This window comes from Zosterops lateralis (assembly GCF_965231275.1).
Source record: "Zosterops lateralis genome assembly, chromosome: 2".
NCBI classification, from domain to species: domain Eukaryota; kingdom Metazoa; phylum Chordata; class Aves; order Passeriformes; family Zosteropidae; genus Zosterops; species Zosterops lateralis.
The window spans coordinates 102,467,041-102,492,607 of record NC_139763.1 but is presented as its reverse complement, the minus strand read 5'-3'; the positions used below and the strand labels follow the sequence as shown (position 1 = coordinate 102,492,607).

Here is a 25,567-nt window from a genome sequence, read left to right as displayed (position 1 = left end):
TCCAAGTGCTGCGAGCAGAACCAGGGGCAATAATCCCAGCCACAGGGAGCACTGTGAGATGCTTGTACTGTATTTATGTCACAGTGAGTGACTTGGGAGGGCTCTGGGGAGTGTTTTACCTTTCTTGAAAGCCAGGCCTGTCTCCTTGACACTGTTCACGTAGAGCCGGCGAATCCCCTCCTCTTCCACAGAGGACAGAGAGAAACCTGGGAAAACACCAGGGAGATGGTCAGGGGGAGCCAGACCCTCCCTCCCAGGGCGTCCCAGCCACCAAGCCCTGTAGCCAAGGCTGTGCTGCCCTGGCATGAGCAGGTGGGAATCCCTCCCCTCTCCCTTCCCTCAAGCCTTTACAAACACAACAGGGATGTTCAACAATTGAAATGGCTCTAACAAAAAACTGAACTGAATTTCTGAGTGCATTTACTGATTGTCTACAGCCAGATTTGAGGACACCACAGCTGCAAAGCCCTGGAAGAGATTGCCAGTTCTGTTGCCATCAAAGGTCACTCCAGGAGGTTTTGCTGTTTGCAGACCAAAGCTGCCCAGAGCCATGGTTTGGGACAAAAGCCGGGAATCCCAGAGCCATGGCTGATGTGCCAACCCCAAACTCAGGCAAGGCACAGAGTTCTGTTCTCCTGCTAGAACAGAGTACTGACCTCTGCTTTTTGAGATTCCTGGGCTGGGCATGTCTGTAAAATGCTCCTTTCCCTTTGCCCCTTCCCCTTTTTGCTGCTTCTGGCACAAGCTGTCATTGACCAAACCTCAGCTCACACTCACCAGACACCTACAGAACAGTCCTGGAGTGGAAGTGCTGACACAGCCTCACTTCAAACAGTGCAAATGGGACCGGGAGCTCTGGGCTGGGGGATTTTCCTGCCATTTGTGGGTGACACAGATAACAACACGTAAAGGAAATACAAGCTGCCAGGTTAAATGCAGATTGTTTATTTACTGTGGAGAGTTATCTAAAGCAGAACATTTGCCTTTCTGAAACTTCATTACTCCCTAAATGAGTGCAGGCAACCATTTGCTCTCTCTTTTTCTGGAGACTAGAAAAACATTTACAAACCTCTGGGGGGAGTAGTTTGTTTTGACATGGAATCAGCCACCAGCCAAGTTGGTGCAGATGTGCTGGGAGCCTATCCTGACTTCAGGACTCCCTTCAAGCTGATCCTTATGGCTGAGAGTTATTTTTTCATCCATGATTTAAAAATAAAAGAAAAATTTTAAAAAGAGGAAGAAAAGAGGGGGAAGAACGTGGCAGCTCAGAAGTGAGAAGCATATGGCCTTTCACGACTTACTGAGCTACTTGGAACCTGCAGGCGAGCAGGGCTGAATCAAAGGAAATTTGTGAAGCTCACTCAACACACCAGCTTTGGCAGAGAGAGGAACCCTCGACTAAAAGAGCAGCTGTAAAATATAGTAGTTATTGGCTGTCATCACTACAAAGCCTACCTGGAAAACCCTCACCCAGAAAAACAGCAGAGTGTGCCCAAGGCTGCAGTTTGAGTCAGCACAAAGCATCAGCTCCTGAGAGTGTCGCCCTTGTCAGTTGAAATGCTGCTCTGGGCCAAACACCAAACATTCCAACCAAGCTGAGGGGCAGCTCAGGCTCCACTGAGAGCACATCAGGGTGTCCAAGCAGCCCCAAGCTCTACCTCTCCTGCAAGGACAGGTTGAGAGAACTGGGATTGTTCAGCCTGGGGGAGAGAAGCTTTGGGGTGACCTCACTGCAGCTTTCCTGAAGGGAGTCCACAGGAAGGATGGAGAGAGACTCATGACAAGGGCCTGGAGTGACAGGACAAGAGGGGAATGGCTTCCCACTGACAGAGAGTAGGGTTAGATGGGATATTGGGCAGGGCACAGTGTGCCCAGAGCAGCTGTGGCTGCCCCCTGGATCCCTGGAAGTGTCCAAGGCCAGGCTGGACAGGGCTTGGAGCAGTCTCAGACAGTGGAAGGTCCCTGCCCAGGGCAAGGGCTGGAATGGGATGAGCTTTAAGGTCCCTTCCAACCAAACCCATAGAATTCTGGGATTTTGTGATTCCTCCATGAGATGACCTCTGCCTCCTTCAATCCATCAGGCCTAAATGCACACGTAGTTGCTTCTTAATTAATCTTTCAGCCATACCCATAAATTCTGCAGTTATTCCTGGCAGAAAGGGCATAAGGAGCAATTACATAGGTTGTCATCAGCTGTAAGAAATGAGAGATGAGCAGCTGGCAACAGCCTGGGAATGGTCATCTCACACACACGGTTAACCCCTGCACAGACAGAGTGTGACTCTGCCCTGTTCCATTTCCATGGCTGTGACAGTGGCTGAATCTCACACTGCCTGCAGCAGCAGTGCCAGTGTACTCCCTGCCATGCACCCAGGTGAGAACACCTCAGCCCAGAGTATGTGCAGTCTGGGAACACACAGGACTGCAGGAATGCACAGCTCCCATCTGGCTGGGTGCCACAGGGGCTCCACACAAACATCACAGGAGAGGAAGGGCAGCAGTGGGTGGAAGCCACAGCGATTGCATAAGCTGGCATTGCTGCCAAAAACATTATCATCAAACTGTACATGGATTCTGAAACACAGGTGGGAAGAGATGGGTGCTGACCCAGGCAGAGCTTCTCTTCACTGCAAAGTTCTGATGACAGGATAACAAAAATTTGCATCTCTGAGAGCATGTGACCTCACCAAACCAGCTCAATAGCTGAACAAATCCACCTCCAGACAATCCCCTCAGCCCCCTGGCATAACCTGGCTGCTGGTGAACATGCCAGCATGTTCCTGATACATCCACCAGCTAGAATCCAAGGATTCTGACTGATTTCTGCCCTCACAGCCCTGGCAAAGAGGGAAAGAGTATGAGCCAAAGAGGTGAGAACATCTGTGCTCAGGCATCAGCAAAGCATCCCACTGAGATATCCAGCTCTGGCCAGACCCTCCAGGAATGCCTCTCACTCCCCCAGACACAATGGTGGGTGTAGAAACACCACGGAATGCTCCCAGGTGAGCTCTCCCTGAGATGTGGTGCTGGAATGAGGTGATCTTTAAGGCCCTGTCCAGCCCAAACTGCTCCAGGATTGTGTGATTCCAGCACACACTTGTCACTGGGTGAACAGACAAGGCGACACATACAGACCACAGAAATCCTTCTGCCAATTAGAGGCAAACCACATTTGGCTGTTTTCCCCCAATGAGAGGAAAGTCAGCTTTTTTGGGGTGCCTTCAGCATTCCCTCTCTGCTACATCCCACACCTCACACAGCTGATCTCATCTCACAGGACTCCACAGTGAATTTCAACATTTTTCTTCATTTACCACTTAGAAAAAAAAGGAGAAAAAGAAATAAACAGGAAATGCTATGACAGCCCCAATTCTTGCAGTGCTTTCAGGCACTGCATAAATATGAACCCTGAACCATCACTGGGCTGGTGAATATTTCTTTCTTAGGCCTTCAATATTCAAGCCCCAGCCAGTCCCCCTGCTTTGTAGCAGAGCTCAATATTCCAATGGCCTGCAGCTGTATAATAAGCAGTTTGGGGATTCAGAATTATTCTAGTCATTAAAACAGAATATTTAGATAAACAGCGAAAAGATGCAGATTGGCTTCCTGTGGGGAAGGTTGCACAGATAACTCTAAAATACACCTCAGAACTGTAATTGCCAAGCCAAAGGACAAACTCACCAGGCTGGAGGGCTGTAACCTGAAATACCTGAAAGCTCAGAAGTAGGAACTACACAGAGATGGGAGAGTCTGCTGAAATGACATATTTATGCTTTATGTTTCACGCAGATCACGCCATCTGGCTCCAGGCATCTGTGGGACATCCTCGAGGGCTGGAGCATCCCTGGGACAGCCTGGAGCTGGGCATCTCCAGCCTCAGGAATGTCAGGGCCAGGCAGGAACCCAGCCTGGGTGCCCCTGGCAGGTGAGAAGAAGCCAAACAGCCCCTCTGGAGCTGCCTGGACACAGAACTCGAGATGCCTCGTACCCACAGTGATGCTCCTGAGCAGAGAGGCAAGGAGGAAGGAGGGGGACAAAGAGGAAGGAGGGGGACAAGGAGGAAGGAGTGAGGAGGGGGACAAGGAGGAAGGAGTGAGGCAAGGAGGAAGGAGTGAGGAGGGGACAAGGAAGCAGTAGTGAGGAGGAGTACAAGGAGGAAGAAGTGGAGCTGCAGAGCCCTGCAGGCTGTGGGCAGTGTGGCAGCCCCAGCACAGCCCCCAGCAGGCTGTGAAGGCTCCGTGTGAGATGTGGCAGCTGGCAGAGGATGCTGCTCCCACCCACAGCCCCCGTGGGTGGAACTACAGCAACAAGCAAACATTGGTCCTCCCTGCACATCCTCCAGCTCCAGGAAAGCCACGTTCAGAGCACTCCAAACAAAGCTGTCCTCCTCCAGGGCAGGTGAATGTTGCTGTGGGTGGCTCAGGAATCAGAAGAGCTTTGCTGTTCTCACTGTGCTCAAGAGACCTTTCAGGTACCTCAGTAAACAGCACGCAAGAACCTGCTCACACTAGAACTGACTGGGGAGAAACAGCAAAACAAGTCAGGGAGAAACTCACCATAAATATCAGAGGATGCATCAGACTTCTCCATCTGAATGTGCTGGGTAATTTTCTGACAGATTTCTATTTCCTTGTACAGCTGAATAGAGGGGAAAAAAACAAACATTGAAATATGTTACTGTGGGAGGACACATAAATTGTAATCGTTTGGAACAGATTTTGGGGTTTTAATTACAGGCAGAAGAAAGGGACTATGGTCATTATTTATCAAACAGTTTCTCTCCACCTGTGTGAGAGGCATTAGCAGTGTCACTCAGCTCTGCTTTTAGAACACAGTTAGAAAGGACAGTGAAAATACAATGTTTTCCCATCCCCATCCCAAAACAGAGCATGCATCAATTTCACTCAGTCAATACCACTTTGAGTGCACAACAAACAGAGCTTATCTTCCTGTTTTCCTAATTTACAGGTAGCAATAGCTTCATGTTTTTATTTTAATGAAGGCATTGCAGGAATTCAATTATTCAACAGCATTAAAATCACAAGGAGTGACTTTGTTTCTTAAATACATTTCTTCATTATCAGACTGTCAGATTTGCTGTACCTCAGCGTGACATTTTCACCTTTAACACCTCGATGTTTATTTGTACCAAGGAAAGCGCCCAAGTCTTTGAAATGGTCATTAACATGCTTCCTGGGAGACCAACACAAATTCACACCTAGGCAATAGCCCAGGAGTCCCTCCATGCAGCTGCGAATCCCTCTGCCTTTCTGCACTGAATAACAAACCAGCCCTTTGTCTTCGGCAAAAATCACAGCCCCAGGTGAACGAGAGCCCACAGGTGAGTATTAATTCTGTTTACACGCTGCTGGGAGCGTGTAAAAATGCAATTCACAATAATTAACATTTTGAAACTCAGTGTTTGGACTGCAGTACGTGAACTATTCCTTTAGAAAAGAAGAGGAACTCATTTACAAAAGGTTCCCCTAACAAAAAATGTAATTTTATCTCCTGCTTCTATCAGCACTGCAAAAATCAGTACTCACATTGCGAAAATCAGTATTTCAGTAATCAAAAATCAGAACAGTTACAGCCCCATGGAAGTAACAGCAGTGTTCTCCCCAAATAAACAGCCCACACAGACCAGCAAACACACCAAGTGTGTTGGTTTAATGTCCACACATCAGACATCATCCTGAGCACCCAACTCTCCCATTCCCTTCCAGTATCTGTACAGTCCCACTGACAGAGCTTTGGGGTAATTACAGCTTCTCAGAATAAACAGTAAGTGATGACTCTGTCAATCCTACACCCTCTCAACACAAGTCTCCCAAAGTCCTTCCAGACAATGACAGCTAAAAGCTGTCTCCTCTGAGTTTTAGTTTTCCCCAGCTAGATCACACTTCCCAGTCCTGGCACTCCTCTAGCACCTTCTCACCAATTGTTGTTGTTGACAGCATTAATGGAAAGTCCCAGAAGTCCCTTGCTAAATGGGCAAAAGCCTCCATAACTAGCAAAGTTTTAGTTTTTATAAGTAAGCCAGTCACCAATGAAAACGGCTTTAAAAAGGTTTACAGTGTGCCTGTGTAAAATCACAGAGTTAAAGCATGACACTAATCCTGTTTGGTCTTTTTTTTTCAATCTCTCATGGCAAAATTCCTTTGAAGTCTGTTTTGGAGATGAATGAGATGAAAACAGCCAGCTGAGGCAATTAAGGAAGTATATTCTCACACATAACTCCAGACCTTCTTGACCTCCATCTTTACCTTACCATTAGGGAAAAAAACCCCAAAAAACACCCAACAACTTGTGTATTTTCCCCCCTCTTTAAAACTCAGACAGGGACTGTAACAAGAAGTGCCCAGATCTCTACACCATGTCTTTAAACCTCCATAGACAACACGACCAGGAAAAGACAACTTGGAGGGAAGTTAAGCTAAAATGTACCTTAGAGTGATTTTCACACATTGCCTGTGGCTGTCCCTCCTCTCTCCTCAGACAGAGCCACACACAAACATGAGCTAAACACCATCACAGGATGAGACGTTTGGAGAGATCTCTTTGCTGAAGGCCAGTTTGCTATGGTCTGCAAAGCACCATAATTGCAAACCAAAAAGCACAACTCTGCGTGCTGCAGAATGTCAGATAAACACTAATTACCAGCGTCCTGCCCAGAGTCATTCCATTTGCCCAGTGGGCAGCATTACCAGTTCATAGATCTCCTCCTCTGGCTTTGGTACATAGAACTGGAACTGGTTGTCAATGAGGAACTTCAGGCGCAGGTAGTGAGCAGAGTAGTCCAGCTGGTGTGTCTGCAAGAGACAGAGAGTCTTTAGACACACAGGCAGCCTCCCCCATCATCCCTGACCCTCACAGGAACCCAGCACCACCTTCCAGCACCATCTCCTGCCCTGGAGCCTGAACAGAGTCTGAACAAAATCTGCCCTTCCTGCTGTCCCCCAAGAAAAGGATCCATGAAGCCACCTGGGAGCAGCCTCCTCACTTCTGCTGCCCTGGCATTCTGCTCCCTCCCAAGCCATCCCAGAAATAAACCCATGCTGGAACAGAAACCTCTCAGCATTAAATATAAAAGGATATTTAACTAAATGTTCTGCTAACAGAGCAAGATGTAGCAGGAGAGGCGATTTCTGTTTGGTTTGGGGTTTTTTTAGCATCTTCATCATTTAGCATGTAAATATGATTTGGCAGATTTCAAGCAAGGTTAATAAACACGAAAAATCTGTCTGTCTTCTAAATTCAAAGCAGCTCAGGATACACTGGCTTTATGAGGCTAGAAGAAGCCAAGAGTTGCATCCTGGATTGCATCCCAGTGGAAACAGGTCACACCATTTAATGAATTAGTTATAATTAGCTGAGGATACAGCATTTGGTCTGGGAGATGTTAATGACCTTTTCTCAGCATGATTAATAAGGTTGATTTAAGCAGAGGTTAATGCAGTGTGTAATCAAAACACATTACAAGTATGATAAACACAAAGGAAATTATCCAGAAGTTACTTTCAAAGTTCTTAAACTGAACCTAATGAGAAACCCGAAAGTGATTCACAGATACAGGAGGTAAATTCTCCTCACTATCACTTCTGAAATCCCACTATTAAAGGCTTTTATACCTCAGCCTTTTCATTTTACACCAGCAAATTACCCAGGTTTCTCAGGCTGTTCTGAAAACAATGGCTTATCTGAAAATTCATGCAAGAGTATCATTATTGCCTGCTTGTCCTGTTTTTTAAAGCCTAGCTTTTCCAGTTCCAGCCGTGATACAGCAGCATTGAGGTGATGAGCAATGTACACTGAGGGAGCTGTGGAAAACATCCCACCCTGACCCTCCAGCAAACACAGAGAGAACAGGGAATGTTTTGGAAAGCCTGGATTAGCCCAGGAGTAAAAAAGCTACCAATAATAAGAGGGAAAATCAAACCAGATCTATTGCTGCACTCTGCACAGTGTTCTCTTCAAATATGCCCAACCCAAAGATCAAATTATCCTTGGATGAAATAGAGCATCTGAAATGGAATAACCTCCACAGTCCAGGCAAATTCCTAGTTAATTAAACAATGATTGAAATCTATCAAGGGCCAAAAGAAAAACAGCTGTAGGAGATATCCTTGCACCCTCACTTTTTTCTTTCTTGGAAAGCTTCTTGGTTGCTTTTCTCACTGATTATTGCTGTTTTCAGTAGTTTTCTCTTTACTGACACACATACAAACACCTCAGAAACTGAAGGAAAGCAGAATTGGCATTAAAGGTTTAGAGGAGTCCTGGGTTACTTTTTGGTCAGCTTAGTTTACTGTCCCTAGACACAAAAGTGTCTTAAACAAAAACACAGAGAGGAGACCTAAACCCACCACACTTCCTCCATGTCTGGGAGTGTCCAGGGCAGGGAGCAGAGCTGGGAAGGGTCTGGAGCCCCAGGAGAGGCTGAGAGAACTGGGAAAGGGGCTCTGGAGAAAAGGAGGCTCAGGGGGGACTCTTGTGGCTCTGCACAACTCCCTGACAGGAGGGGACAGCTGAGGAGGCGGGGCTGGGGGGGGGGAACGGTCAGGCTCTGCTCCCAGGGAACAGGGACAGGAGAAGAGGATTTCTCCCAACAAAGCCCATCAGCCCAGGTGGATGCCATCAATCCAGCACACTGCAATCCCATCCAGGTCAGGAAGGAGAGTCCCAACCATGGTGCAGCCCATCAGACACCCCATTTAGTTAATTAACATCCTCTACAGTTGCCCCAAGGCTGTGTCTACCTCCAAATCTGACACTGGTTAAAGTGTTTCAAATGGGGCCATGATGTTCTACTGGAGTGAAAGGAAAAGGTCATTTGAAAGTGGACACAGCCAGGCTGCCCTAAAAGCCAAACCATTAACCCACTTTTTGTTGCTGGGAGCTGCATCCGTATGTGGGGACGTGGGAGCAGAAGCAGGGCAGCTTTAATGATATGAATATCCTTTCAAGACCACCCAAAATACCTTTCAGCCGTCCAAAGCAGCCTCTTGGTTTATTTATTTCTCTCCCAATAACTCTGGCTATGTCTGGACTAAATTAAGCAGCTAACCTCATTTAAAGCTTCACTGAGGTGCTCGAGAAGAAGAATTTACAGCCGGGCTGGGCTCCCATTCCAGAGGCTCCAAGTGCCACAGTGGGCTGACACACAAAGCCAGCCCTTCACCCAACCTGGCTCCTTCCTGGCCAAGGAGAGGGCCTGGGACATCCCCCCAGCTTGGTGGGGTGATCTTTGTGGCAGCAGCCGCACAGGAAAACAGTCACCATCCCAGCGCAGAGCTCCTGTGAGGTCCAGCTCCCCCAGCAGGAAAACACCAGCCCAAAGGCAAAGGAAGCCCCCAGAGCATCAGGCTTCAGCAACTTCTCTGAGGCTTTGAGCACAAACCCAGAGACCTTGGGCTATCTGCTTCATACCCCTCATGCAGGTCCCTTTGAAAAAGGTAAATTTTGAGGGGAAAAAAAACTCCAAACTTTTCTTGCCTCACTTTTTATGCAGTCAAAAGACAAAATGCCACGTAGTCATCTAGGCTTGTTTTTTACTGCTATTATCTCCATATTGGGTTTTGGTGTTATTATCTCCACACTGGCTCTGCCTAAATCCATACACAGAGTGTGATTTTCTCCTCCATTTTAAGACATACCATTATGCAAATGTCAGTAATGCATATACATTCGTTCACACTGAGCAGTGCCATCACAGAATCACACGATGGTTAAGATTGGAAGGGACCAACTATTTCCTATCAGCCACAGAAAGCAATTTAATGCATATGCACTGAGTTTTTCTGCCTTCCAAGTGATGTTGCTAGTTACATCTGAGGAGAAATCTTTGAGAAACCACTTTAAAAATGCTTTAAACACTCCTCCCACCAATCTTGAATCATAAAAATGTCACAAAGCATCCTCCACAGCCTAACTCGCTGTACAATAACAAGCAGCAATGTTAGCATAAGAACACATTTTCCACAATGACTTTAGTGCATTTAATGTTCTCCAACAGAAGAATCAGAAGCTCAGTTTAGCAGCACAGATTTAACCACATCTACAAACATGAGGAGGTTTATATGAAATGTAGAGCTTGAAATGTTTACTGTACCAGAACTTGACTGGTTCTCAGATGGCAGATGGCAAACTGATGTGAAATGATGTGGATCAGATATTAAAGGGGGGGAAATGAGCTGAATGCAAGAGACAGAAGAAAGAGATTGATTATTAAATGCTACAGAAAAAAAGGCATCTCGACAGTTTTCAGGCTGAAAACTCTTACAGAAAGGAAAGAAACAGATAATAGCTCTTGAAAAAACACTCAGCAACCTCCCCTCCTCCTTAAACACCCCCACCCACTGCAGCAGAAGCACAGTGAGAGACCAGACCCTCAGCAGGCACCTGCTGAAACTATGGAGCTACATCAGCTCACTCCAGCCAAGGATTCAGTCCACGAGTAACCATCCTCACTCAAAGGAAAACGTAAATCCTAGAAATAAATCATTACTAATAATGTGTCATCCAGCTTCCCTGTTATGTCTCTCTCCAAAAATGTCATCTTCTGCTGAACACAAAGCAGAGCTTTCACAAGCTGTAGTGCACCTGGCAGAGAGACGAGCGCACCGTACAATTACTGGAAACAAACCCCTTTCTCTCACCTTCCCTCTCTTTAGAAGCACATGCAACACGTTCTGAAAGTCCCCAAAGTTAAGCTCTCAATAGTAATAAATGTTTTCTTTTCTCCTGCTGTTGTTGTTGTACAAAGCAGACTCATTTTTCAGAGCAGCACGTGACAGGAGCTGGGTCTCGCTGGCTCAGAAAACACACATTATGTAGCTGCCAGATCTGAAAGCCAGTGTTTAATTTGTCAAAGTTCCCAACTCTTTAGAGATGTAACTCTTTTTGATGGCCCAATGCCTCTGATACCTCATCTGGCAAAGAAATCCAGGTGGTTTTTCTTCCCCCCCACTCCAATGTAGATAAAAAAGCTTTCCCCTGTCCCCTCCTGCCACCCACATGAGGTTGGGTCTGATCCTGCAGTGCAGGCAGCAAACACAGGCACCTTCTCCCACTCCAGCTGTTCTCCCAGTTGTGCTGCTGTTCTCCAGTGCCAGCCTGAGGAGAAGGAAGGAGGGATGACACTAGGAAACAGTCCCCTGGCTCCTGGGAAGGGGTGAGATCACCTCACCTGCCTGGCAGAGGGGGAAGGGGCTTGTGGGAGGGATGCAGAGCTGGGGGCACCAGGGTGACTGCACCACCACAACGTGGGGCACTCAGAGAATGGCATGGGGGTCCCACACTCAGCTCAGTCCCACTGGAGGGACAGAGAATGGCTGGCTCTGTGAAAGGCAGCAGCACAGGCACAGCCAGCCTGTGAAGGCACTTCCAGGCTTGTGCACAGCAGCCAGAGTGGGGAAGGCAAACCTGAGCCTGCTGCCTGTCCCTCCTGCAGGGAATGTTCTGCTGCACTCCTGGCCTCAGCACTGGGGTGCAGTTTGTGTTCTTCACCTGACACAGAACTGGTGTCCCAGTGCAGAGCAGCCCAGGCACTGGCTCACGAGGCTGCAGTGCTGTCCCAGCTGCCCTAGGGCAGGTTTACCTTGCAAATCATCTCCAGCACATCCCGGGAGGTGTCCCCAGGCCGGATGACTGTCAGGGCAGGCTGGTTGTTGGGCAGGCAGAACCACGAGGGCGTGAAGTACTCGTGCACCCAAATATCACAGTCGGGGTTGTGCTGGTGGACACTGCTCAGGGCCACTTCTTTCTCCCTCTGAAGAGACAAAATCCACCATGACCATCCCAGCCCAATACAGCTCCCTCTCATCAATAACCAGAGCACTATGTGCTCTATTAGAGCTCTCTGAAAAAGAAAATATTTTGCTCCTAAGCCCAGGGTGAAGGCTTGTCTGGACAGGAACCAGTTTTCCCTGAGCAGGATAGAGTGTGCCTCCTGTGCCACCCACACAGCTCCACTGCTGGAGTGTGCTTCTCCTGGGATTTCACCCTATGGCTACTGGGAATGCTAGGAATGCAACACAAAAATAGTAGGGATGAAAGCAGATTTAAATTTAAAAGTGAAATGTGCAGTGTTTCTGGGCAAACTGATGCCAACAAAACTCTTGCTCCAAATGCTTAGAAATGGCAAAATAGCAAACCTTAGTACTTATTCTGAATTTACTGGCTGCAAACATGGGGGAAGGAGGCAGCTGGAGAGCTGGGGTTTTACCTTGCCATCTGGGACTGTGTCATCAAAGATCCCTTCGAGAGATTTCTTCACTGAATCAACTCCTTCTCCAAACACCTGAGGAGCAACAGAGGGAATCTGCTTTAAAACATGAACGTGATTCTCTGTGTGCAGCACACACCACGGGCAGAAAAGCCTGTCTAACATCCAGCATGGAATTCAAACTGAGAAATACAAACATCCATCTCCAAACACACAGACTGCAGCAATCTTTCACTGTTGTAGAAATCTGGGATGGGGAAAACCTCCTTCAGGGTGGGTAAGTCACCTCCAGCAGCCCCTCTAACCTCTTTCTGCTTGAGCCTGTCATCCAAAAAGAAACAACACAAGAACAAAGAGGTGTTTTCAGTAGAGAGGGGATCCCAAACACCAGGTCAGCTCACTCCAAGTGCAGTTCCATAAACATAGGGAAGTGCTGTCCTGTATCCCCCAGCCCCAGCTCCTCACTAGGACCACTCCTCCTGAGCACAGGTGTGGCTTCACTGACACAGGCACACCTTTGCAGCAGTCTCTGTGCACACCTGGGCCCTCCAGCAAGGTTTTCAGGGCAGTGAACTGGGGGACCTCTCCAACATTCCCTGCCTCTCTGCAGCAGAAGCACTGGAGAAAAGGAAAACAGCAGCTTGATTGAAGAGAAGGTGAGGAGAAAAACAAGCTAGTGATGGAGTGGTACAGGAAGATTAGAGGCCACTTCTGCTTGGAGGTCTGTCCTGACTTCCTTGGTAGAGCTGGACTGGTTTTATTTCTCTTTGTGCTGGGTTTCCACTCCAGTGAAAGTGGGAAATGAACACTTCCCCACCTCTGCCAACACTGACAACTCAGGAGGGCTCTGCTTCTGGCTGGCTTTGTAATGACCCAGCTGCCAAAATGAACTCAGCAAACATTCAAGCACAAGTCAGTGTAACCCTTCTCCAATGAAACAGGAGCCGCTAACCCAGCACGAACCAGAGAGCCAAAATCAACAGGATCCCATGCAGGAGGAATTCCAACAGGAATATTTGCAGCATCCACCCCAAATCAGCACAGGACTGCATCAGACGGGCAGGCAGAGGTGGTGCTGCTGCGGAATCCAATCATGAAAAGTGAAAAGTTCACTTTTATAGCTCCACATCAGCACAGCTGTAGGATCAAGTTGCTGGGCTGGTTAATTATTCCCTGGCTAAAATGAAGCAGGGACCAGGCAGGATGGGAAAAGGTCTCTGCCTTTCAGGGATTTACAGTTGGTTGTTTCTAATAGGCAACCCTTTGCACAAGTGTTCAGGCACTGCATTTAGACACTCTGTTACTTTCTCAAAACTTCACACTTTCTACAACTCTCTCCACAATGACTTTCCTTTACCCTGGAACAGAACCCCTCTCCAGGCCTGTGCTGTGGAGGAGTGAGGGGGGCAGGAGCAGGGGAGGCAGCGTGAAGAATGCAATTACCTCCACTGAAAGGAAAAACAAAAGGGGGAGCTCAGGGGGAAAGCAAACAGGTTTGAAAACGAAGCACGGGCAGGATCCCAGCTCAGGACAAGGGATTTGGGGCAAGTAAATACAAAGCAACAGGGATGCTGCAGCATGGGAACAAGGAACTGCAAATATGCTTATGGAGCTGCAATCCAGCCAAGCCCTGGGCTTTTGCTCATCCTCTAAATATCAGGTGAACTTTCAGTATCTCGCTCCAAACAAGCTGAACAATTCCATAGCATTCATCCTCTGCTGAACAAAACAAACACCCACTGCTGCTCCAACAGACAGCACAAGAAATCACAGGGCACAGAACAACGTGTGTCCCCAGCCTTTCTCCCCACAAGGAGAGAAGAGAAAGGCAGAGCCTACATTTCCTGCAATTAGATGAGGTATGGCTCTCAAAAAGTGAAAGCTGTAATTAAGGATGTTTGGAAAGAATAACAGGGAAGCACCTTCCTACCACACTGAAACACGTTTTCTAGAGAAAGATCTGGGCAGTGACTGGGTGGAAACAGCACAACTTCTGGTTTTTATAAATATGAAGCAAAACAGGGAGTGTTCCAACTAAATGCAAAGCTTCTTGCCACTTTAGGAAGTTTTCACCAAACTCAGCTACATTTAAAGCATTATACAAGCTCATCATTTTAAATTAAAAATAACCAAACAAGTCTGGATTGTTTGGGGCTTTTTTTCTCTTCAAAGCTGTATCCTGTTTTACACTGCTCCTGAGATTAGGGAAGACACCTCCAGGAAAAGTAGAAGCAGCGGAAATGCAACAAGAGAAAGAAAAGCTGAAGAAAGGGCAAATTCCACACCTTTGCTGGGAGCTGCTGTGCCCTGATGTGCAGCTCCAGTCCCTGATTTCTGAAGAGGATGAGGAATGTGATGACTCTTGTGCCAGTGGCTCTTTGTGCTCACTGCATTCTGCCCTCTATCTGGGCACCCACCTCACAAATAACACCAGCCCAAACTTCCACCTGCTTACCTGGTTGATGCTCGGCCTCCCCTGCTTTTTCTTCGAGGTGGTGTCCAGCCCCCAGAGAGAGGAGAACCTGCTCCTGCGCTTGCTGGCAGACCTGGACATGGCCTGTGTCCTCCTCCTCACTCCAGCCTCCCCTGTGCGAGCCGCCACCTGTCAATGCCACACGGCTTCAGCATTGGAGCTGCAGCAGCCCCAGCACACCCCACACCAAACTGGGGGTCTGGGGGGGAAAAAGGCAAATCCTACGGCAACACAGGGATCTTTCTCAGTGCTGGGACAGTGGGGATGCTGCCAGGCTGCTGCCTTCTCACTGCAAATTAACTCACTTCTTCCTACATCAAACACTGAAATGGACAGCACACACCACCACCATCGTTTTTTGGCACTTAATGGGAGATATTTTAAAAAAGCCTAATCATCATAGAGCAAAACTTCAGCACCAGTGAAGGGTTTGGGTTTTTTCTTTTAGTTTTCTTTTTCTAGCAAGGTTTCAAAGCTGGACATGTGAAATCTGAGATCTCTAGACTTATCTGTTGCTTGCCAAAAACTTGGTCTTCCTCTCTGCTCTTTCCTGTGGAAACACTCTGGCCATCCTGCTGCTGACTCAGAAGTGCAGCAAGGCCAGATAAAGGCTTGCAGGGAGCTCATGGCATTTAAACCTCAGCTTCCTCAAAGATAAGTGACATCTAAAGGACTGAGCAAGGCACAGGAAGGGGAAAAGTGAGCTGAAATGACCCTTCCCATCAGAGCAGTGTCACCTGCTCTGCAAAATGCCCCATGGCAACGAGAGACATTTGCCTTTCCTGAGCCCGGCTGTGTGGGGAGTGTTTCCCAGGAGAGGAAGCTCTGGAGGAGATCAGTGGGGCATCACTCAGAGCTGAAGTGTTCAGGCGAGAGTAAAAGGAGATTCCCCACGTGGAGGTGGCCTGAGGAGAGGAGCTCCTCTCCTGCCAAAAAGGGAGTGGTAGCGAATGGCACATATTACACAGTCAGACAGACAGACAGCCCCACTCTGCTGGGCTGGATTCTCACATCCCAGGCCAGCAGAATGGCACTGCCACACGTGTGGGATCACCCACAGCCCCAAGTGATATCCCCAGCTACCCAGCTGTGGAGCTGCCTGCTTGGATGCAGCACATCCAAAACCACAGCTGAGATGGACAGAGGGCTGGCTGCTGCACACAGGGAACTCTGTACTGAGAAAGATTTTCAGGAGACTTGGGCCATGGAATCACAGAATGATTTGGGATGGAGGGGACCTTAAAGCCCATCCAGTGCCACCACTGCCATGGGCAGGGACACCTTCAACTATCCCAGGTTGCTCCAGGCCCCATCCAGCCTGGCCTTGGACACTTCCAGGGATCCAGGGGCAGCCACAGCTTCTCTGGGTAAATTCCCTTCCTGAAATTTGAGTTTGGGCTCCTAACATGAAGTTGCATTTCCCCACATTCCTGGGGGCAAAGGAGGACGTGAGAGTTTGCTGTTAGGAGAAGAGAACACGTGTCTCTTCCAACACAACATTTTCAAAACATATTTTTTCCCTTGGCTCCCCAGAGACACCAGCATGAAGAGGCAGACTGGTTTTCAGGCTAACACTCAGTGCTTTGCTTGATGGGGGAAAAAAAAAAAAGCATAAATGCAAATTACAGCCCGCCACTTAAAAAATATAATAAATCCACCAGCAATTAGCAGGATGATGACGCTAATCTTTTCATATAGGAAAGAATAAAAACGCCCCTAACTGAATTACAGCTCTGCATTCAACTCAAGGGTACAGCTGACATCTACAAGACAACAGTGGAGCTCAGCTATTTCTGTGAACCTCCAGGAGTCCAAGTTGAACCCACAAGAGCTTGATTTAAATTCATTAAAACCCCACCACTTTGCAAAACATTTCTCTGTACTTTTAAGAGCTGGGTTGTTACAGTACTTAAATTTAAACAACCATTATTTGCCACACCAAGGGTAGCAGAGAAGAACATTTCCCTTCCCTTGTGGAGCATCAGGTGTTGATGACCAGAGACTGGAATGACTGGTCAGTAGTTTCATCTATGTGGAATGAAGTCAGATATGCCTGAGAAGGTCTCAGCCAGCACATGCTGAGGGTCTCAAAACAGTTCCAAATGATTTCATAGGATGTGTGCATCAAGCCCAAGCTCGTGGGCACTTGAGGTGACCCTGCTCTTGTAACAGGAGAACCTGCTTGTGGTGGAAATCCAAAACGACACGGGTAGGACAAAGATGGCTCTTGCCAAGGCCGTGGCAGCACACCCAGTGTGAGCAGGCTCCCCTGCAGGCCCAGCCCTGCCCCTGCACTCACCAGAGCGTGGAAGGAGGACACAGAGAAGATGCCCAGGCGGCCCATGGCCACCTTGGTGGGGCGGCTGGCGAAGGCCAGCAGGCGCTTGGGGTTGGGCAGCTCCCCGCCCTGCAGGCTGGCCAGGTAACAGCGGTACCGGAACAGATCCATCTGGAACTGCTCCAGGTTCTGCTCCCACACAAAGATCTGCAGAGGACAAGGTTGGGAAGCGAGGGAAGAGAAGGGCAGAAGAGGTCAGTAAATGCCTTGAAAAGATTTCCCAGTTAATACACCATTTTCACCAATGCTGATCTCACCAAACAAACCCTGATTCCTGCTTTTCCCACATTCTCCTGCCCTTCCAACCCCCCAAAGGATGCAAATAGTAAAAGAGTTTTCACGAGATGGAAAACAACTTTTTCTACATTCATGGCAGAAGTCTCCTGGGACAACTTCTCCTTTGATACAATGCTAATTAACGGGATTAAAATTTCATTTTTAATTTTCTTTGTATTTCCAGGATTCTCTGCTCAGCAGTCCCTTAAGAGGCTTCTTTCATGCATCAAGAGCATCTGCGGAACCAGAAGAGCAAACCACACCAAACTCCAGGCACAGGGCACCCCAAATCAGCAGCCGCAGCAGCAGCTTTGCTGTGAGCAACAACAGAGCTTGAAAAAGTGCCATACACTGGGGATAATTAATCTGATCAGTAGAAGAGTGCTGTAATCAGCCTATGGAAGGACTTATTTAAATAATTCAAATAGCTTATAGGAAACAGTTTCAAAGCATCCAGACAAACTCAGTTACATAAAGAGGGAGACTGCTCTGCCCTCTCACTGTGACTGACAGCCTTGAGTGGAGCTCTTCAGCATCTCCCTCCCCCTTCTCCTACATCTCCCCTTCTCACGGGCTTCCAGGGGGTACAAATCCCTTTAGCTCAGCCCCAGCCACTTCCCATGCTTTGCATGACAGGCACACTTGGCAGCCGTGCTATGAGAGCTCCAAATGAGGGAAGCAGGAGCCATATGTTAAGCTTCCCAAAATAAGGTGCTGCTGCAGCAGCGGGAGAGACATCTGCTTGAGGCTCTCTGCTGCTGAAACCCAGCCACGCTGTCCACTTGAAGGCAGGAGGAGTGGGCCCAGGGGGAGCCAGGCATGCACCACAAGGTCAAGGCAGGCCCTTGTGACAGGCAGAAAGCAGGCATGGCTCCTTCAGCCCAGCTGCCAGCAAAAGCAGCAGCCTCTGGCACACTTAAAGCAGCAGCAGCATTTGTTGGTGCGTGAGCAGCTGTTCCCCAAGGCATCCTCCAGCCATGGCCTGGCAGCCTCCTCAGCTGACCTCCTGCTATCCAAATCTCCTCGAGGCCAGCAGAAGACAGCCCATGCTGGACCTTAGTGGAGAAACGGTGCAGCTAAGGCAGCCAGCACAGCCTTCCTGCTACCACCAACCTCTACAAGGCCTTAGACCCTCACTAGGGACTTACTTCACACAAGCATGAGTTTACCTGATCCAGTATGGTCTTCTTCTTCTTGGAGTCTGTCACAGAGGACAGCTGCATTTCCCCCATTTTCTTCATCTTCTCGTCCATGTCGATTTTCTGCTCCAGCTTTTTGATCTCAGTTTTGAGCAGCTTGACCGTGTCCTCCTTGTGGTGCTGCCGTGCCACGGCGGTGGCACAGGCCGAGTGGATCGCCGTGATCCAGTTCTCCAGCTCTGTCTGGCTGCTCGTCTGCACACAGGGGAGAGGAAACCAGGAGCCTCTTTGAAACTGATTGCAGATTAACAAATGCAATTCCAGGGAGTTTCCTCTCCCTTTGATCTCGAGATTCAAAGCCTTAAATCCACTTACTCCTGTTGAAGTAATAACCCCTCCATCATCCCTAAGCGGGCCATTTTTAACTCTGCACCAGGTACTCAGCACTTGGAATTACACCTCTATCTGCGCTCTGCAGCTGTGGGGGCTTCCCAGCAAGGCCTCAGGAATCACCTCCCTGGCTCAGTGCAGTGTTGCCATAATTTCTAGTGTGGCATTTAACGATGATTTCTAAACTCCAGTTCCTTAAGGCAGGGAATGCACCACTGCTGTGCTCTTCCCAAGCATGCAGCAGTTAATAATAAATTAATGGCATAAAATATGGCCATGGTAAGTATGAGTAGCTTTATTGTGGTGCACAGATAAACGAGCTTTCTGTTTCTGAAGGTCCCAAAGCACTCTGAAGACACCTCTGTTACCATTGTTAAAGGTAGGCTCAACCTCATTTTCACAGCTCTGGCACTGTCCTTTCCCAAGCATGGATATAGCAGTTTGTGAAAAGGGAACACTTCTCCTTGCTGGAAGTGTCCAAGGCCAGGCTGGACCAGCCTTGGAGCAACCTGGGACAGTGACAGGTGTCCCTGCCCATGGCAGGATGTGGAATTGGACAATCTTTAATGTCCCTTCCAGCCCAAACCACTCCATGAGACACCAGGCTGGAGCACCGGACACCAGAACTTTTTTCCAGAAGAGAACTATTCTGATTAGAGGCTTTTGACACACAAAGAAGAATCTTTCTAGATTCTTCTTTCCAGAATTTCAAAATAAAAAGTCAATCTTCTTAGGCCTTTTACTAAACTCCATTCCTTTTTACAGTAGGTCATAAAACTTTCCAGCCAGCTCAGGGTTGCAGAGGACTTTTGTGAGTGTCAGCCTGTGGCAATAATCACACTGGTATTTGGCTCCTGGCTGGAAAAGTAGCAAGGTGCCAAACCACCTTGTTCTAATTAAACTTTCTGATGATGCCTGATCTATTAATAGACAGCCCAGCACGACTTCTCCATGTGCTGGAGAAGATGAGGAAGGTCATCCTCGCTGAGGTCACAGCCAACAGCCAAGGATGAAGCTAAGGAGAGCTTCCCACAGAAGCCCAACTGGGCTTCAGACTGATGATCCCCAAGCTTTGGTGGTACTGAAGCAAGGGGGACACAGGTGTCCCAGAATGACACCACTTTCCTCACTCTAAAAGCCCTAAGCAGAAACAGGATCTGCTCCAGAAGGACTGACCTCCTCCTTTCCAATTCCCTTGCCTTCAGCTGGCACTGAACACAGGACAGGGCTGAAACTGGTCAGACTCTCTGCCCAGGCAATACCACTAGCAAGCTCTCATTCCTCTGCTGAAGACACTGAGTCCCCCTCACTGAGGAATGTCTGCTGGAAATACAGGAATTATCTGCCAGAACAGGAGACACTTTGCTTACAGTCAGGTGGTGAAACCTCATCCTCAGCAGAGGAGAGATCAGCACTGGACTTAGAATGACATGGTGTGTTTGTTAATTCCTAGCAAAATCCTAAGAGTGTTTGTTATCTCATTGAATTTCAAAGTATTATCTGCATACCATTAGGATTCGTTTTTCTTTCTGGTTTCCTGTGGAGAGGGAGGGGAAAAAAGGGGTCTAGAGTGGAATTTAGGAGCTGATAGATGAGCAGGTGATGGGAATCACTGCCCCTCTCAGGGCAAGGACCACACACACAAGCTGCACACACATCCGTGGTGTCACAAGTTGCTGTGAGCTGCTGGCACACATGTGTGCTATGTGCCAGGGCTGGGGGTGTGTGGGCACAGCCAGAGCTGCCTAAGTCCTGTGGGAAGGATGGGATGGCTCTGGGAGCAGCACTGTGAGCAGCCCAGGATGTGTGGGATCACAACCAGCCCTGTTTTCTCTTCCATAGCACAGAAACATCCTCCTGCAGGGCTGAGTCTCTCCTTGCCAAATCTGCTACTACTGCAGCTCTGTGCTGGCTGTGGGGCACTGCTCTGAGGGCATCCCCTCCTCCTCCTCCTCTGCTTCCACAGCAGAAGGGACACATCACAGAACATTTCTGCCTAAAGAAATGACTGGGTTTTGCTTGAAAAGGCTCAGTTTTGCTTCTTCCCTGCACAAAAATCTACCTGTGGCATAATGACACTGGGCTCTTAGGGAAGAGACACTTTGGGGTGACCTCATTGGAACTTTCCAGTCTGGGAGCCCCCAAGAAAGATAGAGAGGGATTCTTTGTAAGGACATGGAGAGACAGCACATAAGGTATGGCTTCCCACTGCCAGAGGGTAGGAATGGATGGGATAGGAATAGGGAAGGAATTCCTCCCTGTGAGGGTGGGAGGCCCTGGCACAGGGTGCCCAGAGAAGATGTGACTGCCCCTGGATCCCTGGAAGTGTCCCAGGCCAGGCTGGATGGGGCTCGGAACAGCCTGGGACAGTGAAAGGTGTCCCTGTCCATGGCAGGGGGTGGAACAAGAAGATCTTTAAGGTCCTCTCCAACCCAGGACCATTCTGTGGCTCTGTGATCCACTCTCACCTGGAGGAAGGTCTCCAGGTGCCAAAATACACATCCCCTTCCCAGGGAAGACGTGAAGGAGAGAGGGACAAAGCAGATTTGACACTGATGATGCTCAGACCATGTCCTTCCTCTACTGCTGCCAAAGGAAAACCCCAAACCTACTGGACGCCCTCCTTGCTGGGAGACAGAAAAAAGCCTTGCAAAAACCCACCTGGAAGAGGAAGGCGTCCCCAAGGGAGTTGCTGAGGCAGAAGACAAAGTCCTTTTTGGGGTGCTCAGGCACAGCCTGCACGATGCTGTTCTCCACCCACACTGCGTGCTTGGGGATGCTGTTGTGGTCAATTCCAGACCTGCCATCCGTCTCGTAGAAGAACAACGTGCAGCCTGCAGAGACAGCAAACAGCACATGGAAATGCCCTGCTGGTTTGAGGGCCAGGCAGGCACAACACGAGCTGTAGGCACACCATGAGCTGCCCTGACCCAGGGCTTGTTTGCCCTGAGTTTTGCTTTCCCCAGGATTGCCAAAACAGAATGTCATGGGCAGTGAAATACATTCCCAGATGAGAAACATCGTATGAAATCAGAAATCTGGGGTCATCCATGGCCAGCCCATCACAGGGAAGATGCAGGCATGAGATCCTGGTCCCCTGAGGGTGACAACAAGCCCTGGGAGCAGACAGGCCCCCGGGCACAGCCCAGCCTCAGCCTCTGCAGCTGCTGTTACAGTCCCTGCAAGGCAAAGATCAAGCCATTTAATTACTGGATGCAGACAGGAACTGGAATTAAAATGGGCTGGGATGAGCTGTGCTTGCTGAAAGACTGATGGACAAAAAAACTTAGCTGGGGACACTGCTCGGCGTTAGAAAATAATCTTTACAATCCTCCTGGGGAAGGAAAACAAAGTATAGAGCAAGGGTGCAATTTAGGAGAGTCCAAAAAGAAAAGGGTTTCCTCCTCTCCCACCTTCCCACACTATCTCCAGTTGTTCACAGGCTGGCACATGGTTGCTGTGTCATTGGAAAGGGATGCTCTGGTACCCAGCTCCTCAGAAAACAATTTGCAGCCAAACAATGGCAGCTGTTCACTTCAAAGCCTCTGTTAAACACCGCCAGAATCAAGGCACAGCAATCCAAGGAGTTAACACTCCACTTGAGCCAAAGCACTTCAAAACAACATCACTCCCCTGCCCATCCTTCCCCTTTCTTCTCCCAGATGGTCCCTTTGTTTGCCGGCTCCTCATAGCAGGACCTTCCTGCCCCCTCCTAGGAGATCAGGGCTGCCCCTCACCTCCCTCCTCCCCCACCTCCCCAGCTCTCCACCATCCCAAGGCAGAGCTGGCTCCAAGCTTTGCAGTTGTTTTAAAATAGCGCTGCAAATTAAAAATAAACAAGTGCTCTAGGAAGAGCTCTCTGTGGGGAGGGCAGGGTTTGACCACACTGAACCTTTTGGGTGACCCCACCTAGAGCAGGAGACACGGCTCTGCCTCTGCTGGCTCCAGCCACAGCAGGAGAGGGAGGCCTGTCCCAAAACTGTGGCTTCCCATTTCCCTGCTGATGCAGCACGTGAAGATGAGTTTTTGAGCACGTGCCCAGCAGCGACTGCAACAATCCGGAGAGAAGAGGGTCTGTGGCCCAGGCTGCCCACCTGGGTGGGTGACACAGCCAGAGCCACGTGTCAGCCTTGATGACCAACCACAGCTTCCTGTCCACCCTAGAAATGTGCTGCAACTCTGAGTATTTATACTCATGAAGCACCTCTTGGGAAAGGAGAGGTACAGGAGGGATGCAGAGCGTGGCAGAGGCCCTGTGTGAATGCCAGCCACTGTCATCACCATCAGCTTCTCCAAGGGAACACCCAGGGCCCAGGGCAGCCTCCCTGGGTGGTGCCAGCAGAGCTCCAAGCAAGGCATGAACCCCACCGCTGCACCTTGGACTACACACGTGTTGAGCACATCAACAGCCACCATGTAAAAACTCTGGAAAACAGCAGGGCCACTTCCCCACACTTCACGTGAATGACGCTGAAGTTCACAGCACCTTCTGCTACAAGTCCAGGCCCCTGGTTTGGCCACCCCACAGGACACACCCCTGCCCCTTCAGGGACACCCAGTGCACCCACCTGCACACATCCCTACCCACTTTCCCAGTTACCTTTCAGGGACACCCAGTAGTGCTTCCACTTCCTGCGCGTGGCCGACTCCACCTTCTTGTTCTTCTTGTGCACCAGGAAGTTTTTGACGGCCAGGGCGCCGGCCTTGCGCACGGTGCCCTGCGCGGCGCTCAGCAGGATGTCGGACTGGCCGGGGGAGCTGAGCGTGCCGCTGCTCTGCTCGTCGCTCAGGGCCGAGCCTGCCTCCTCCGGGGGCTCGCTGTTGGCCGTGCTCATCTCCAACTCGCGGCGGAAGTTCTCGTAGACGCCCTGGCGCAGGCCATCGCCTGCCGAGCTGCTGCCGCTGTCGCTGCCCACGAAGGCACGGCCAGCGGGTGGTGAATAGCTGGCCGTGGTGGCGTTGGAGCGCCGTGACAGCAGCTCCGTGTCCGTGGCTGCGCCCTCGATGCCGCTGTCCGTGAACTCGCTGCCCTCGCCCGCGTTCACGTCCTGCGTGGGAGACAGACATGGGGTCAGGGGAGAGCCTGGCCGCGGGCACCACGGTTCTTCACACCTCTGGTTTTTCTGGCAATGGAAACCCCTCGTCTCTTCTCCTCACTAACACAAACAACTGGAGGAAAAGGTGGGGTGGTGACAAAAAGGCTGTCCTGAGGCAGGGAAGAGTTCTCCACCTTGGAGAGAGTGGCCAAGCTGTCCCAGGCACTTCTCTGCAGCTTAATGGGGACAGTTTTCAACATTTAACATCTCACAGCTCCAGGGCTGTACTTTCCCGACTGCTGCAGGAGTCCCTCTGTGGGTCCATACTTTGCCTTTGGGTCACCTAAGACAAGATTCCCTCCTTCTGCAGACAAACAACTGGGGGAAAAGGTGCAATGGAGGCAGAGTTTCCAGCACAGGTTAGGAAAGACCAGCCACACATGCACCGCTCCAGGTGGTGCCTCCATGGCCTTGGCAATTTGGAATATAAGATGCAGCATCATCTGTTTACATTAAGCCAAGTTAACAGTGCTAAAGGTTTTGCAAAAGGAGAACATATGGTAGCAAAAACTGGCAGTGTTGAGAAAAGCAGCGCCCAACCTACGCATTTTGAGGAGAAAACATTGATATTGTGCATTCACACCTACAGCTGAAGACACATTTCAGACACCCCAAGGCCGACCTTTGAAAATTACGTAACCACAAAGGTTCTTATATTTTTTTTCCTCCTGACAGGTTAATGTGCTTGAGATTATTTCTGTTCTCATCACAAACTGTAACAATGGGCCATGTGATATTCCCCACCAAATCCCACAGACCCTTCCTGGTCCCCTAGAAGTTGCTGTGCAAGGATCAGAAGAGACAGGAACACAGCCGGTTTGAGCAAGACAGGAGAAAACCTCACTGAATTGGGGTTTTGAAGGCTGTGACTCAGCCTGCCCCCTGCTACAAGGCTAATCCCCTCCAGGGGGATGCCCACCACCACCTCGGAATCTAAAGGCACATCTGTGTCAGACTTTGGAGGACAAAGGCCAAACTCTGTAGACAGAAACAAACATTTTAGGTACTTGACTGAAGAAGATGCAAAGATGTGAGAAATATGGCCAAAACCAACAGGAATTTCAACCTCTACCTCTCCTGCAAGAGCAGCTAGTCTTGATTAACAAGTTTAAAAAAAAAAAAAAAGAAAAAGATGAGTCTCTGAGAAGAGGTAGCAGAATGGGGTATTTATTTTGAGAGAAAACATGCTTCCCGATGTTGGTTCAAGCACCAGGGTTTTTTGTATCCAAGAGCAGCTCTGTGGAAACAAAGAAACCCTCCATCAGCTCTGTGTGAAACCCTCTTCCTGCGGAGCAAGGGCTGGACTCGAAAGCTTAGGGGCAGGGGAAGGGCTGACTAACTTTCAAGGCATTAATTTGCAATGGATGGGCCCGTTCTTTATAAACACCACTTCCCAAGGGACTCTTGGAGTCCAGCTGGAAGAATAAGCACTTCCTCCCCTGCTCAATGAGCACAGCTCTGCTGGTCCATCTGGTTATTTCATGCAGCACACAGTGACAGACAGGCTGCTCTGGCCAGGCCAATACCGCTCTGCTCCTCCACGTGTGAATGAGCTGAGCAGGGTTTCCTGGAAGGACAGCCCTGTCCCCACCCAGAGCAGCTTCCACAGCCGCACGTGGATACTGCTGT

The 25,567-nt window shown here is 49.3% G+C and overlaps 1 protein-coding gene across 1 annotated transcript in view; it reads right to left on the bottom strand.

Annotated features, from left to right (window-relative positions):
- TIAM1 (TIAM Rac1 associated GEF 1) overlaps positions 1-25,567 on the bottom strand; it is a 122,565-nt gene that overhangs the window by 30,176 nt on the left and 66,822 nt on the right. Inside the window, exons 5-14 of the mRNA XM_083855101.1 lie at positions 23,443-23,890; positions 21,504-21,676; positions 18,483-18,707; positions 16,999-17,184; positions 14,682-14,828; positions 12,227-12,301; positions 11,600-11,770; positions 6,708-6,812; positions 4,557-4,638; positions 120-206 (exon numbers count right to left, since the gene is read on the bottom strand). Coding sequence (XP_083711227.1) covers positions 120-206; positions 4,557-4,638; positions 6,708-6,812; positions 11,600-11,770; positions 12,227-12,301; positions 14,682-14,828; positions 16,999-17,184; positions 18,483-18,707; positions 21,504-21,676; positions 23,443-23,890 — 1,699 coding nt within the window. The remainder of the gene's footprint in view (positions 1-119; positions 207-4,556; positions 4,639-6,707; positions 6,813-11,599; positions 11,771-12,226; positions 12,302-14,681; positions 14,829-16,998; positions 17,185-18,482; positions 18,708-21,503; positions 21,677-23,442; positions 23,891-25,567) is intronic.